This window comes from Tupaia chinensis, unplaced genomic scaffold (genome assembly GCF_000334495.1).
Source record: "Tupaia chinensis unplaced genomic scaffold, TupChi_1.0 Scaffold149831_1, whole genome shotgun sequence".
NCBI classification, from domain to species: domain Eukaryota; kingdom Metazoa; phylum Chordata; class Mammalia; order Scandentia; family Tupaiidae; genus Tupaia; species Tupaia belangeri.
The window spans coordinates 1,610,759-1,625,016 of record NW_006209676.1 but is presented as its reverse complement, the minus strand read 5'-3'; the positions used below and the strand labels follow the sequence as shown (position 1 = coordinate 1,625,016).

The 14,258-nt window shown below is 40.6% G+C and overlaps 1 protein-coding gene across 1 annotated transcript in view; it reads right to left on the bottom strand.

Annotated features, from left to right (window-relative positions):
- The window catches only part of MSL2 (MSL complex subunit 2), a 40,840-nt gene extending 26,588 nt beyond the window's left edge, over window positions 1-14,252 (bottom strand). The window contains exon 1 of the mRNA XM_006171545.2: window positions 13,771-14,252. Coding sequence (XP_006171607.1) covers window positions 13,771-13,912 — 142 coding nt within the window. The 5' untranslated portion in view covers window positions 13,913-14,252. The remainder of the gene's footprint in view (window positions 1-13,770) is intronic.
- Window positions 14,253-14,258: the final 6 nt, after the last annotated feature.

Here is a 14,258-nt window from a genome sequence, read left to right as displayed (position 1 = left end):
TCCCTAAGGTAATTTTGTGTTTATAAACACACCTAAGTAGAAACAAGTATCTCAGAATTTTTAGAATACTAAAAAGGATATGCCAGCTAGTGGTGTGGTGGTTAAGGCGGCTGGATCCCACATGGTCAACTAAGTAGTTCAAGTCCCAGACTTGGTGGCTTGAAAAACACACAGGACACATGTGCACATGTGCCCTAAATCCCAAAAGAAAGGAGAAATGAAGAGGGACAGCGATACGGCCATTCCCCATAGAGGGTGCTTTCTCACTTTCTGTCTCCAGCAAGCACATGTACCCTCTGAAAATTTACAAAAGTAACAGTAAGAAAGAGGATAAAAAAGAGTAAATTTGGGGACCAGGAGACATGGTGGTTAAGGTACTGGATTCCCACATAGTCGACCAATGTTCGAGTCTCAGACCTGGCAGCCTCAAAGTCACACTGGACATGCATGAATGCATGCCAAAATCCCGGAGGAACATGGAGAAGGGATTGCAGTTTGACCATCCCCTCCCCAGGGGATTATTTCCCACTTTCCCTCTCTATGTATCTCTCTCTCTCCAGCAAGCACATGCACAGACCTCTAGCAAAAACCTTAAAAAAAAAAAAAGGAAATTTTATGTGCTTACCACAACACAGCCACTCCTCGCTTAATGGCCAAGTTCCGTTCCTATGCCTAGGTCCGTAAGTAAAGTGGTCAATAAGCAAAAAGTTAAAAGGCAAATGTTTTGTGATGTGTCTTGGCATCATAAATTACTTGTTTTTCAATAGCTATCATGCAATACCACACTAGAATAAAGTAATTCTGTCCAAGCAGAAAGACACATTAAATAAAGACCAGAGGGACCAGCAGTTAGCGTAATGGCTATGTCGCTGAACTCACACGTAGCAGACCACGGTTCGCGTCCTGGACCCGGTGGCTTAAAACTCACGCCGTGCGCTTGTGCATGCGTGCCCAAGATCCCGAGAGGAGAATGGAGAAGGGACTGCGGCATGGCCATCCCCCCTGGGGGGTGACTTCTCACTTTCTGTCTCTCTGTCTGTCTGGCGAGCGCAGGCGCCCTATAGTGAAAACCTCTCCAAATAAATAAATAAATAAAGGCCAGAAAGGAACAAGAAATACCATTTTGCAGTAATATAAATCCAGTGTAATTATTTTTATTTACTCTGAATACTACTATGTATGCATAATACTGTGCAAATTTATAAACAAAATTTGCAGTCTTACATGATTTCTAATGCTTCATGTAGTAAATACTAACCAACTGCAGGAAAAAAGACTAAGAAAGGGGAATCTGCAAGCTGGAAAGCTGGTAGTTAAGTTCCAATAGGTCATTAAATATTAATAGGTGGGTCATTAAGTAGGAAAGTGGCTGTAACATATATAGATACACTTTTTTGGGTTTCTTTTGAAGACAAGGTCTCACCAAGTGGCACTCTTCCTACCTCAGCCTCCCAAGTAGCTGGGACTACAGGCATGTAGTACCATGCCTAGCTTTTTAGGGTAAGGCCAGAAATTACACCAAGCCCTCCCATGTGACTTCAGCCTGCCAGTAGCACCCTGAATCAAAGCAGGCTAACATTGCTAGGCCAAAAATGAAAGGTTTAATGACAGTAATTTTTAAGTTCAAGAAAAATAAAACTTTGGGGCTGACAGGTGGCATGGTAGTTAAGGGCACTGGACTCCCACATGGCTGACTGCAGTTTGAGTCCTGGACCTGACAGCTTGCTTTCTCACTTTCCCTCTCTCTCACTCTCACTCTTGCTCTGTCCCCCTCTGGTCAAATTAAAATAAATAAATAAATAAAGTTAAAATTAAAATAAATCTTAAAAGAAAATTTTAAATTATCAAATAAACTCATATGAAAAGAAAAAACATTTCTATGACAATTATTCTAGTGGCCTTTAGTTTAGCTACCTTCTAAAAGAAAAGCAGTTTAAAGTAAGTCACTCAAGATTATATGTCCAAATTATTTAAGAGAAGATTCTTGCTATTTGCAAACTGTTGTTTGCCAATAGTCTCAAAGCAGAAAGAGATTTGAAAATTTAGAGGTTTTTTTTCCCCACTGCCAGAGGGTACATGTATTTGTCACAGAACAAGCCCCCCCTCCAACAGTGGGGCGTGGTCACTCCATATCTCCATCCTGTCAGGATTTCGGGCATGCTTGAGCACATGCCTTACGTATTTTTCAAGCTGCCAAGACCAGGATGCAAACCACGGTCAGATATGTGGGATTCTGCCCCCATAAGAACTAGGTCACAGGGACAGCCCAAGATAATGAGGGTTCTATCGCTAGGAGAGAGCCTCAAGTCTCCTATCAAAATAAGAAAAATGCAGAACATGAAAAAAGCCCTTCATATAAAGCTAAATCTATTTTATTTTCTTAAGGAATAATTCATTTAAATTTATTTATTCATTTATTTATTTTAGCTTGACCAGAGAGACACAGAGAGAGAGAGAGCCACCAGGTCAAGGACTCAAACCATGGTCCGCCACGTGGGAGTGTCCAGTGCCTTAATCACCATGCCGCCCGCTGGTCACTAAATCTATTTGATTTTTAAGGAATATTCTTTGAGTCTGCCCTACTTTCTTTGACATGATACTAAAAAGTTTTCTTTTCCAAAGTACAAGTCGTCATCTATTCAATAATTAAATATGTGTTGAGCCAGACACTGTCAGGTATAAGACAAGTGAGGCTCTCACCCTAAGGAATGGATATAAGACAGGCAGGAGTAAGAAGTTCAGGGGACCAGCAGTTGGCGTAAAGGCTATGTTGCTGGACTCCCGTATGGTGGACTGCAGTTTGAGTCCTATATCCAGTGGCTTAAACTCATGGCGGGCACGTGTGAGTACATGTCCAAAATCCCAAGGGGAGAATGGAGAAGGGACTGTGGTGTGGCCATCCTCCCTGGGGGGTGATTTCTCCCTTTTTATTTCTGTCTCTGTCTCTCTTTCTTTCTGGCAAACACATGCATGTGCTCTATAGTAAAAACCTCTCCAAAAAAAGAAAAGCTCAGGTTTTGTTTTTTCAGTCCTTAACACAAAAAACAAAAAGCTGATCACTGTAAGTCACCCTATGTACTGGGAAACATTAAACCTTGATTTCCTTCCTATTTTATAAATGAGGAAACCCGGATGTCTAAAAGGTCCACTACCATTCAGTAATCCAAAGCCACAACCACTTTGTTTTTGAACTCTTAATTAAAACACCAGGAAAATATTCATATGCCTGAGAAGAAATTTGATAATATGATAATTTACAGAACTTCAAATATCTTCAAGGGTGTTTTTTTCCCACTCAATATGCCCCTCCAATTCTAACAATTTGACTCTGTACAAAGTCTGTCATATCATTAAGCATAATGAAAACTTAAAATCCCTATGAATCTATTAACTCTCACACCATCAAAATGTAAGCAAATTCTACTTCCTGGTGAAGCAAATTCAACATTTAGAGAAAGAGCAATGAACTAATACTTAAAAATAGTACAAACAATGATACTGTTTTGGTCACTGATTCAGTGGCCTAGAAAGCACAGTGATTCTCTGGGGGCACAGCTATCCCATTCACTAAAAGCTTCAGAAGGTTTAAATATACAAAGCAACTGAAAACCAAACAGTTGATAATCAGTTACTTAACATTTCAAAGAATTATGACAAAACCTTAATTCCACTGAATAACCCAGGTTTGACAATAATTGACCAGACAACTCACTCTTCCCACATCTTCTCCCACCATTCTCTACTTCTGTGCAAAGGTAAGATATAAAACACCTAACATGTGCCTGACATTGAATCTGCGGGCTTGTTCTAATAGGTTTAAAAGATTTTTTTTTTTTAAGGTTTTTGCTATAAGTCACAAGAAAGAAATGGAGAGAGAGAAAGTGAGAAATCAGCCCCAGCGTTGATGGTCACAATGAAATCCCTTCTCCATTCTCCTCCTGAGATTTTAGGAAACCCACACATTATCAAATCACCAGGTCTGGAGCTCAAAGTTGGGCCATGTGGGAATCCAGTGCCTTAGCACCTTAACCACCACGCCACCTACTGGTCCCAGGTTCAAAAGGATTTTACAAACTTCTTTCAAAATAAAACCACAGGGAGGGAGCAGCAGTTAGTGTAATGGCTATGTCACTGGACTCCCATGTAGTCCACCGTGGTTCGCGTCCCGGACCCAGTGGCTTAAAACTCACGCCGGGCGCCTGTGCGTGCGTGCCCAAGATCTGGAGAGGAGAGCAGAGGGAGCAGAGAGCGGAGAAGGGATTGTGGCGTGGCTATCCCCCCTGGGGGGGTAATTTCTCACTTTCTGTCTGTCTCTGTCTCTCTGGCAAGCGCATGCGCCCTATAGCAAATAAAAAACCTCTACATTTCCCTAAGGTAATTTTGTGTTTATAAACACACCTAAGTAGAAACAAGTATCTCAGAATTTTTAGAATACTAAAAAGGATATGCCAGCTAGTGGTGTGGTGGTTAAGGCGGCTGGATCCCACATGGTCAACTAAGTAGTTCAAGTCCCAGACTTGGTGGCTTGAAAAACACACAGGACACATGTGCACATGTGCCCTAAATCCCAAAAGAAAGGAGAAATGAAGAGGGACAGCGATACGGCCATTCCCCATAGAGGGTGCTTTCTCACTTTCTGTCTCCAGCAAGCACATGTACCCTCTGAAAATTTACAAAAGTAACAGTAAGAAAGAGGATAAAAAAGAGTAAATTTGGGGACCAGGAGACATGGTGGTTAAGGTACTGGATTCCCACATAGTCGACCAATGTTCGAGTCTCAGACCTGGCAGCCTCAAAGTCACACTGGACATGCATGAATGCATGCCAAAATCCCGGAGGAACATGGAGAAGGGATTGCAGTTTGACCATCCCCTCCCCAGGGGATTATTTCCCACTTTCCCTCTCTATGTATCTCTCTCTCTCCAGCAAGCACATGCACAGACCTCTAGCAAAAACCTTAAAAAAAAAAAAAGGAAATTTTATGTGCTTACCACAACACAGCCACTCCTCGCTTAATGGCCAAGTTCCGTTCCTATGCCTAGGTCCGTAAGTAAAGTGGTCAATAAGCAAAAAGTTAAAAGGCAAATGTTTTGTGATGTGTCTTGGCATCATAAATTACTTGTTTTTCAATAGCTATCATGCAATACCACACTAGAATAAAGTAATTCTGTCCAAGCAGAAAGACACATTAAATAAAGACCAGAGGGACCAGCAGTTAGCGTAATGGCTATGTCGCTGAACTCACACGTAGCAGACCACGGTTCGCGTCCTGGACCCGGTGGCTTAAAACTCACCCCAGGCGCTTGTGCATGCGTGCCCAAGATCCCGAGAGGAGAATGGAGAAGGGACTGCGGCATGGCCATCCCCCCTGGGGGGTGACTTCTCACTTTCTGTCTCTCTGTCTGTCTGTCTGGCGAGCGCAGGCGCCCTATAGTGAAAACCTCTCCAAATAAATAAATAAATAAAGGCCAGAAAGGAACAAGAAATACCATTTTGCAGTAATATAAATCCAGTGTAATTATTTTTATTTACTCTGAATACTACTATGTATGCATAATACTGTGCAAATTTATAAACAAAATTTGCAGTCTTACATGATTTCTAATGCTTCATGTAGTAAATACTAACCAACTGCAGGAAAAAAGACTAAGAAAGGGGAATCTGCAAGCTGGAAAGCTGGTAGTTAAGTTCCAATAGGTCATTAAATATTAATAGGTGGGTCATTAAGTAGGAAAGTGGCTGTAACATATATAGATACACTTTTTTGGGTTTCTTTTGAAGACAAGGTCTCACCAAGTGGCACTCTTCCTACCTCAGCCTCCCAAGTAGCTGGGACTACAGGCATGTAGTACCATGCCTAGCTTTTTAGGGTAAGGCCAGAAATTACACCAAGACCTCCCATGTGACTTCAGCCTGCCAGTAGCACCCTGAATCAAAGCAGGCTAACATTGCTAGGCCAAAAATGAAAGGTTTAATGACAGTAATTTTTAAGTTCAAGAAAAATAAAACTTTGGGGCTGACAGGTGGCATGGTAGTTAAGGGCACTGGACTCCCACATGGCTGACTGCAGTTTGAGTCCTGGACCTGACAGCTTGCTTTCTCACTTTCCCTCTCTCTCACTCTCACTCTTGCTCTGTCCCCCTCTGGTCAAATTAAAATAAATAAATAAATAAAGTTAAAATTAAAATAAATCTTAAAAGAAAATTTTAAATTATCAAATAAACTCATATGAAAAGAAAAAACATTTCTATGACAATTATTCTAGTGGCCTTTAGTTTAGCTACCTTCTAAAAGAAAAGCAGTTTAAAGTAAGTCACTCAAGATTATATGTCCAAATTATTTAAGAGAAGATTCTTGCTATTTGCAAACTGTTGTTTGCCAATAGTCTCAAAGCAGAAAGAGATTTGAAAATTTAGAGGTTTTTTTTCCCCACTGCCAGAGGGTACATGTATTTGTCACAGAACAAGCCCCCCCTCCAACAGTGGGGCGTGGTCACTCCATATCTCCATCCTGTCAGGATTTCGGGCATGCTTGAGCACATGCCTTACGTATTTTTCAAGCTGCCAAGACCAGGATGCAAACCACGGTCAGATATGTGGGATTCTGCCCCCATAAGAACTAGGTCACAGGGACAGCCCAAGATAATGAGGGTTCTATCGCTAGGAGAGAGCCTCAAGTCTCCTATCAAAATAAGAAAAATGCAGAACATGAAAAAAGCCCTTCATATAAAGCTAAATCTATTTTATTTTCTTAAGGAATAATTCATTTAAATTTATTTATTCATTTATTTATTTTAGCTTGACCAGAGAGACACAGAGAGAGAGAGAGCCACCAGGTCAAGGACTCAAACCATGGTCCGCCACGTGGGATTTCGGGCATGCTTGAGCACATGCCTTACGTATTTTTCAAGCTGCCAAGACCAGGATGCAAACCACGGTCAGATATGTGGGATTCTGCCCCCATAAGAACTAGGTCACAGGGACAGCCCAAGATAATGAGGGTTCTATCGCTAGGAGAGAGCCTCAAGTCTCCTATCAAAATAAGAAAAATGCAGAACATGAAAAAAGCCCTTCATATAAAGCTAAATCTATTTTATTTTCTTAAGGAATAATTCATTTAAATTTATTTATTCATTTATTTATTTTAGCTTGACCAGAGAGACACAGAGAGAGAGAGAGCCACCAGGTCAAGGACTCAAACCATGGTCCGCCACGTGGGAGTGTCCAGTGCCTTAATCACCATGCCGCCCGCTGGTCACTAAATCTATTTGATTTTTAAGGAATATTCTTTGAGTCTGCCCTACTTTCTTTGACATGATACTAAAAAGTTTTCTTTTCCAAAGTACAAGTCGTCATCTATTCAATAATTAAATATGTGTTGAGCCAGACACTGTCAGGTATAAGACAAGTGAGGCTCTCACCCTAAGGAATGGATATAAGACAGGCAGGAGTAAGAAGTTCAGGGGACCAGCAGTTGGCGTAAAGGCTATGTTGCTGGACTCCCGTATGGTGGACTGCAGTTTGAGTCCTATATCCAGTGGCTTAAACTCATGGCGGGCACGTGTGAGTACATGTCCAAAATCCCAAGGGGAGAATGGAGAAGGGACTGTGGTGTGGCCATCCTCCCTGGGGGGTGATTTCTCCCTTTTTATTTCTGTCTCTGTCTCTCTTTCTTTCTGGCAAACACATGCATGTGCTCTATAGTAAAAACCTCTCCAAAAAAAGAAAAGCTCAGGTTTTGTTTTTTCAGTCCTTAACACAAAAAACAAAAAGCTGATCACTGTAAGTCACCCTATGTACTGGGAAACATTAAACCTTGATTTCCTTCCTATTTTATAAATGAGGAAACCCGGATGTCTAAAAGGTCCACTACCATTCAGTAATCCAAAGCCACAACCACTTTGTTTTTGAACTCTTAATTAAAACACCAGGAAAATATTCATATGCCTGAGAAGAAATTTGATAATATGATAATTTACAGAACTTCAAATATCTTCAAGGGTGTTTTTTTCCCACTCAATATGCCCCTCCAATTCTAACAATTTGACTCTGTACAAAGTCTGTCATATCATTAAGCATAATGAAAACTTAAAATCCCTATGAATCTATTAACTCTCACACCATCAAAATGTAAGCAAATTCTACTTCCTGGTGAAGCAAATTCAACATTTAGAGAAAGAGCAATGAACTAATACTTAAAAATAGTACAAACAATGATACTGTTTTGGTCACTGATTCAGTGGCCTAGAAAGCACAGTGATTCTCTGGGGGCACAGCTATCCCATTCACTAAAAGCTTCAGAAGGTTTAAATATACAAAGCAACTGAAAACCAAACAGTTGATAATCAGTTACTTAACATTTCAAAGAATTATGACAAAACCTTAATTCCACTGAATAACCCAGGTTTGACAATAATTGACCAGACAACTCACTCTTCCCACATCTTCTCCCACCATTCTCTACTTCTGTGCAAAGGTAAGATATAAAACACCTAACATGTGCCTGACATTGAATCTGCGGGCTTGTTCTAATAGGTTTAAAAGATTTTTTTTTTTTAAGGTTTTTGCTATAAGTCACAAGAAAGAAATGGAGAGAGAGAAAGTGAGAAATCAGCCCCAGCGTTGATGGTCACAATGAAATCCCTTCTCCATTCTCCTCCTGAGATTTTAGGAAACCCACACATTATCAAATCACCAGGTCTGGAGCTCAAAGTTGGGCCATGTGGGAATCCAGTGCCTTAGCACCTTAACCACCACGCCACCTACTGGTCCCAGGTTCAAAAGGATTTTACAAACTTCTTTCAAAATAAAACCACAGGGAGGGAGCAGCAGTTAGTGTAATGGCTATGTCACTGGACTCCCATGTAGTCCACCGTGGTTCGCGTCCCGGACCCAGTGGCTTAAAACTCACGCCGGGCGCCTGTGCGTGCGTGCCCAAGATCTGGAGAGGAGAGCAGAGGGAGCAGAGAGCGGAGAAGGGATTGTGGCGTGGCTATCCCCCCTGGGGGGGTAATTTCTCACTTTCTGTCTGTCTCTGTCTCTCTGGCAAGCGCATGCGCCCTATAGCAAATAAAAAACCTCTACAAAAAAAAATAAATAAATAAGACCACAGGGAGAACCAATGGAAAGGAGCCTGAGCTACTGAAACCTATTCCCTGTGAATTTATTGCATGATGGGTGTTAAAAATAAACTAATCTGTGGTCTATAAACGTATTTGCCTTAATTGAGTATTATTATGTTCCCTCCCTAAAGCTAATTTTTATTGGGCTCTAATTCATTTTGTAATATCTTTATTCAAATTTAGTACTTTTTCACCTGAAAGATGTTAGGTGGTTTGGTTTATACAACAAATAAAACTCAGTTGATTAGGGGGGGAAAAAAAAAAGGCCACAGGGGGCCAGCAAGTGGCATAGTGACTAAGGGTACTGGACTCTCACTTGGTTGACCATGGTTTGAGCCCCAGACCTGGCAGCTTGCTTTCTCCTCCCCTTGCTCTATCCCTTCCTCTTTCTCATTCTGTCCCTCTCTGGCCAAATAAAAATCAATCAATGAATAAAGTTAAATAAAATAATAATTTTTAAAAATAAGACTACATATAATACAAATTTGGTGAGACAGACTTAAAAGAACATAAAGGAAACTGAGGTACAAAGTTAAAACAACTTGCCTACTGAGTAAGTAAAAGAGCCAAAATTTGAACAAAGCTTGTAGAACTTTTACTTTCTCTCCCTATTCTCTCTCACTCTTTGTCATAAACACCTACCTGCAAGTCTTAGGAGAGATGATAAAGCAGGAAGAACGAAAAAAAAAAGGTACAAAAATAGCATTTTCCCTAGAAAGGTGTGTGTGTATATGTGTGTATATATACATACATACATAAATGATATCTTATACACATATATGTCAGAAAAAACAGACAAATATAAAAACAGCGATGAAAGGAGTTAACAGTACTTCATGGCTGGCACAAAGGGTTACAGAGGTTCAGAGGACAAAGAATTTTTTCCTGGACTGAGTAAGGAAGAGGGAGTTGATGAGTTAGATCTTTAGAGAAAACTATTTAGAAGAAACTTTAGGGAGCAAAGGTAGAGAAAAGAAGACGATTAAAGGCATGTCTGAAAATACAGAAAACATTAATCTGGCTGGAGCAGAGAAATGATGTAAGAGCAGTTAAATATAAAGCTGAAAAGGTGGGCTGGGTCAACTGTTAAAAGATCTGTTGTAACAAACTTCCTATTACAACTCCACGAGAATTCAATTTTATTTTTACATATTTATTATCTTCACAAAATAAGACTGAACATGCATACATTGATTTGAATAAGTTTATACTTTTGAGCTAAGGAAAAAATGTAGGACAGTACCTGGTAAAAGATGATTAAATGCTAGAGCTTAATTCAAGTAACTGTTTTCTACCTCTTGATAACTCCAGACTTACGTCAAAAGTGATGGGGGAGGATAGACATGAACCTACATACATCCCTATTACTGACACTTCATGGCAGCTACTCACTTTTTTTAAAAATAATTATTTTATTAATTTTATTTATTCATTTATTTTAATTTGAACAGAGAGGGACAAAGAGAGAGAAAGAAAGTGAGAAAGCAAGCCGACTTGAACTTTAGTCTATTATGTGGGAGTCCAGCATCCTTAACCACCGTACCACCTGCCGGCCCCAACCAGCTACTCACTTTTTATATTAAAGAATTATTTTATTATTTTAACTTTATTTATTTATTCATTTTAATTTGACTAGAGAGGGATTGTGTGTGTGTGTGTGTGTGTGTGTGAGAGAGAGAGAGAGAGAGAGAGAGAGAGAGAGAAAACAAGCTGCCAGGTCTGAGATTTGAACCGTGGTCAGCCATGTGGGAGTCTAGCGTCCTTAACCACTATGCCACCTGCCGGCCCCCCAGCTACTCACTTTTAAGGGAGAAGTGGAACCCACAAATCTTTTCCACAGGAGCCGGCAGGTGACATGGTAGCTACAGGCACTGTACTCCCACATGGCCATCCATGGTTTGAATCCCGGACCTGGTGGCTTGCTTTCTCACTTTCTCTCCCTCTCTGTCTGTCCCTCTTACGTCAAAATAAAATAAATAGTTAAATAAAATAATTATTTAAATAAAGACTGATTTTTAAAAGGTCACAGTTGGGACTTTTTGTATATGTATGAGGACAAGAAATCTGACTTTTTCCCTACTGTCCAAAGTCCTTTCAAAAGGGACTAGGGAAGTCAGGCCCACAAACAGTAACAGTTTTTAATTTTTTTCCCATTAACAGGATTCTTCCTACATCATGTCCCTGGCAAAGTATCTTTGAGATGTATATTTTCAAGGATTACTGTGTATTCTTTTGCTCACCTCCTCCCAAGACACAGAACTTCCCTTTTCCTTGAGATGTAGATTAAGCCTTTCTTTTACTAATCTCTATCTTCCCATCCAATCACCAACCTAGGAAGTGTGGAACCCACCTATAACCAACAAGCCCCAGCTTCCACATGTCCCACCTTTTATTTGGGCCAGACCAATGGAAATCTCATCACTAATTTTGTCTGTCAATCTCAAAAAATCAAATAAAAGGAATCCCTGGACATGATCACCCCGAGAAAAGGTGTGTATGTATGCCTCTTCTCCGGGCCTAGGTCACTCATATTCTGCTTGGAAATAAACCGCATTAATTATTAATTATTCATTTTTAGAGTTGGTTATTTTTCTGTCAATATGTAGATTCATCTTTAATGTCATTTCTAAAACTCCAGGTTAGGAATCAGCCAGTAGCATGGAGGTTAAAGAAGCTGGATTCCACCTGATCAACAAGGCAGTTTGAGTCCCGGACCAGGTGACTTACAGGACATACCAGGCACATGTGGCATGTGTGCCCCAAATGCAGAAAAGAGAATAGGAAAGGGATTGTGGGTGGCCATCCCCCTCACCCCATGAGCCCACACACCTTATAGTAAAAACTACAAAAGAAAATATTCAGTAAGAGCACCACTATCCTGAAGCTACCAATAACTTAGGGTCCCAAAACATACCTGATTCAAAATTAGTTTTCCTCTTAGAGAATTAAATCCCACCTACTTAGTAAAAAGGGGGGCCTACCAGATCTCCAGGTGTAACCCGTTAATGATACCACTCACTATTGCTGTTTCAGCAAGACAAGATGGGTTGCCATATGCCTTTACTTTCTCCACTTCACGATAATAGCAGCATCCCCCAACCACAAGGCTATGGAGAAGGAAGTTATGCAGTTCTATATTCAGTCTTTGAATCATCAAAAACTGTGAGAAAACAAATATTCCATAAAAGCGAGAATGAGGTAAGGGGGGGTACAATGAAACTAAGAAAATTCTCTAGACATTTACATTTGTAAAATGTAAGCTAAAAACTTTGAATCTAGCCCAAAGCTCTTATTTTTACACATCAAAATACTGAGGCTGCAGGCAGTTAAGGGATTTGCCCTGGGCAACTTCTACTCTATAAAGGTGTTAAGTGTCTGTTACTAGTCATAGTAGCACTTAATCACTTACTAACTCAGTTACTTAAATGTTTATGAGATTAAGTACCTGGCACAAACACACACACACACACACACACACACACACACTTCACTTCACCTCTTCTGCACCGTGTCTCTCGCCTCGGTGTTACAGAGAATGCCAGACACATCTCAAATACCACTTCAGCCACTTGTCACAAAATGACTTTTCCTTTACCTAATTTTAAATAAGTGGAACCCAGAAAGTGCCTGAATTTCAACAAGTGGATCAACAAAAGTTTCAAGATTTCACGTAGAGTAAGAAAACTGAGTATATAAAAAGTTTATGAGAAATGTTTACTATGAAAACTGCATAGAATGCACAAATTTCTGCACCACATAAAGTGGTACTTTAATTATTTTCTATTAACTTTTTGCAGCACCCTCACATAATATCACTGTCCCAGTTTCCCTTTCTTTTGTACTAACGTTTCAGCCTGGTTTTTGGAAAAAAAAAAACAATTAGTACACACGCACAGTTAACCCAAGTTACTATCACTTTTGAGACATTTCAATTAGACAATTTCAAGGCTTAATTTCTTTAAAATTATTTAAATTATCCCACCCACTATAAAGTAACTTTTTGAATAAGAACACTTAAAATAAGCCTTTCCCAGGCTGCGGTATATCTAAACCATAAATTACAATAAATAAAAAACGTAATCTGTAAAACTTCCACCAACTAAAAAGTACTAAAAGTATCATCAGCCTTCCTAGGCTCACTGTTAACCGTCAAAGCGTCAAAACATCTGTTGACGAACCCGGAGAGAAAGTTCTGCACCGAGTTCTCCAGCTGTGATACGTCAGATTATACCACCATCACCACCCTCACATAACACGAGTTTTGGGAAATGCACTCGCGCCACTTGTACATGTTTTAGCCATGTTTAACCACGGTGGATATTAAATCAGCTCTTGCAGCCTAGGCTTAAAAAAAAAAAAAAACAGTAGGCATAATTGTGCATGTATATTTTACCTCACTTGAAGTCCCACAACCAGATGAACCAAGGCGAATTAAACCGTCTGAACATTAAGACTGCTATAAAACCGTCACGTGTAAAACGATTCTCTTCCTCTATGAAACACAAGCCAAAAGTCCCTCGGCAAATTTCAAAACCAGTGACTCCACAGTACTGCATGAATAACAAAAGCTACAGGAACTACCACGCCGTCGTTTTACCGCTGCTCAGGCTTCCAAACAAGCATTGATAAAGCAATATAAAGCATCTCACCGCAAACACAGCACGAGAGGGACTGCCGGAAGTAAGGCAAGAGCCTATTAATCTCCGTAAACGCCTTGGGGTCTCCGGGGTCGTAGTTGAGCACTAGGCGGCTCGCGGAAATGTAGAGAGCAGTAGCATTCACGGGGTTCATTGCAGACACTTCGACACCAATGGCTCCCGGTTGAAAAGAAATTCCGGATCCAACTTTGTAAGCAGCCAGGGAACAATGGCGAATTTGCAACAATTCGCAAATCAGAGCATAACCATCGGTCAAAGAAATAACCAAAATCTGTGCAAGTTCGTGGAGCTGAACCAATCCTCCCACACATGGGGCCTTAGCGCCCCTCCTCCGTCCCTGAGACTTCCAGGAAAAAAAAAAAATGTTTTTTCAAGAGAAAGCGAGGAGAGGAACGTGCGTTCGAGTTCGTCCGAGGTGGCCGCGGGGCGCAGAAAGCGGTGGCTAGGGCGCTCCGGCCGGGGCTCGGCGCTCAGTCTAG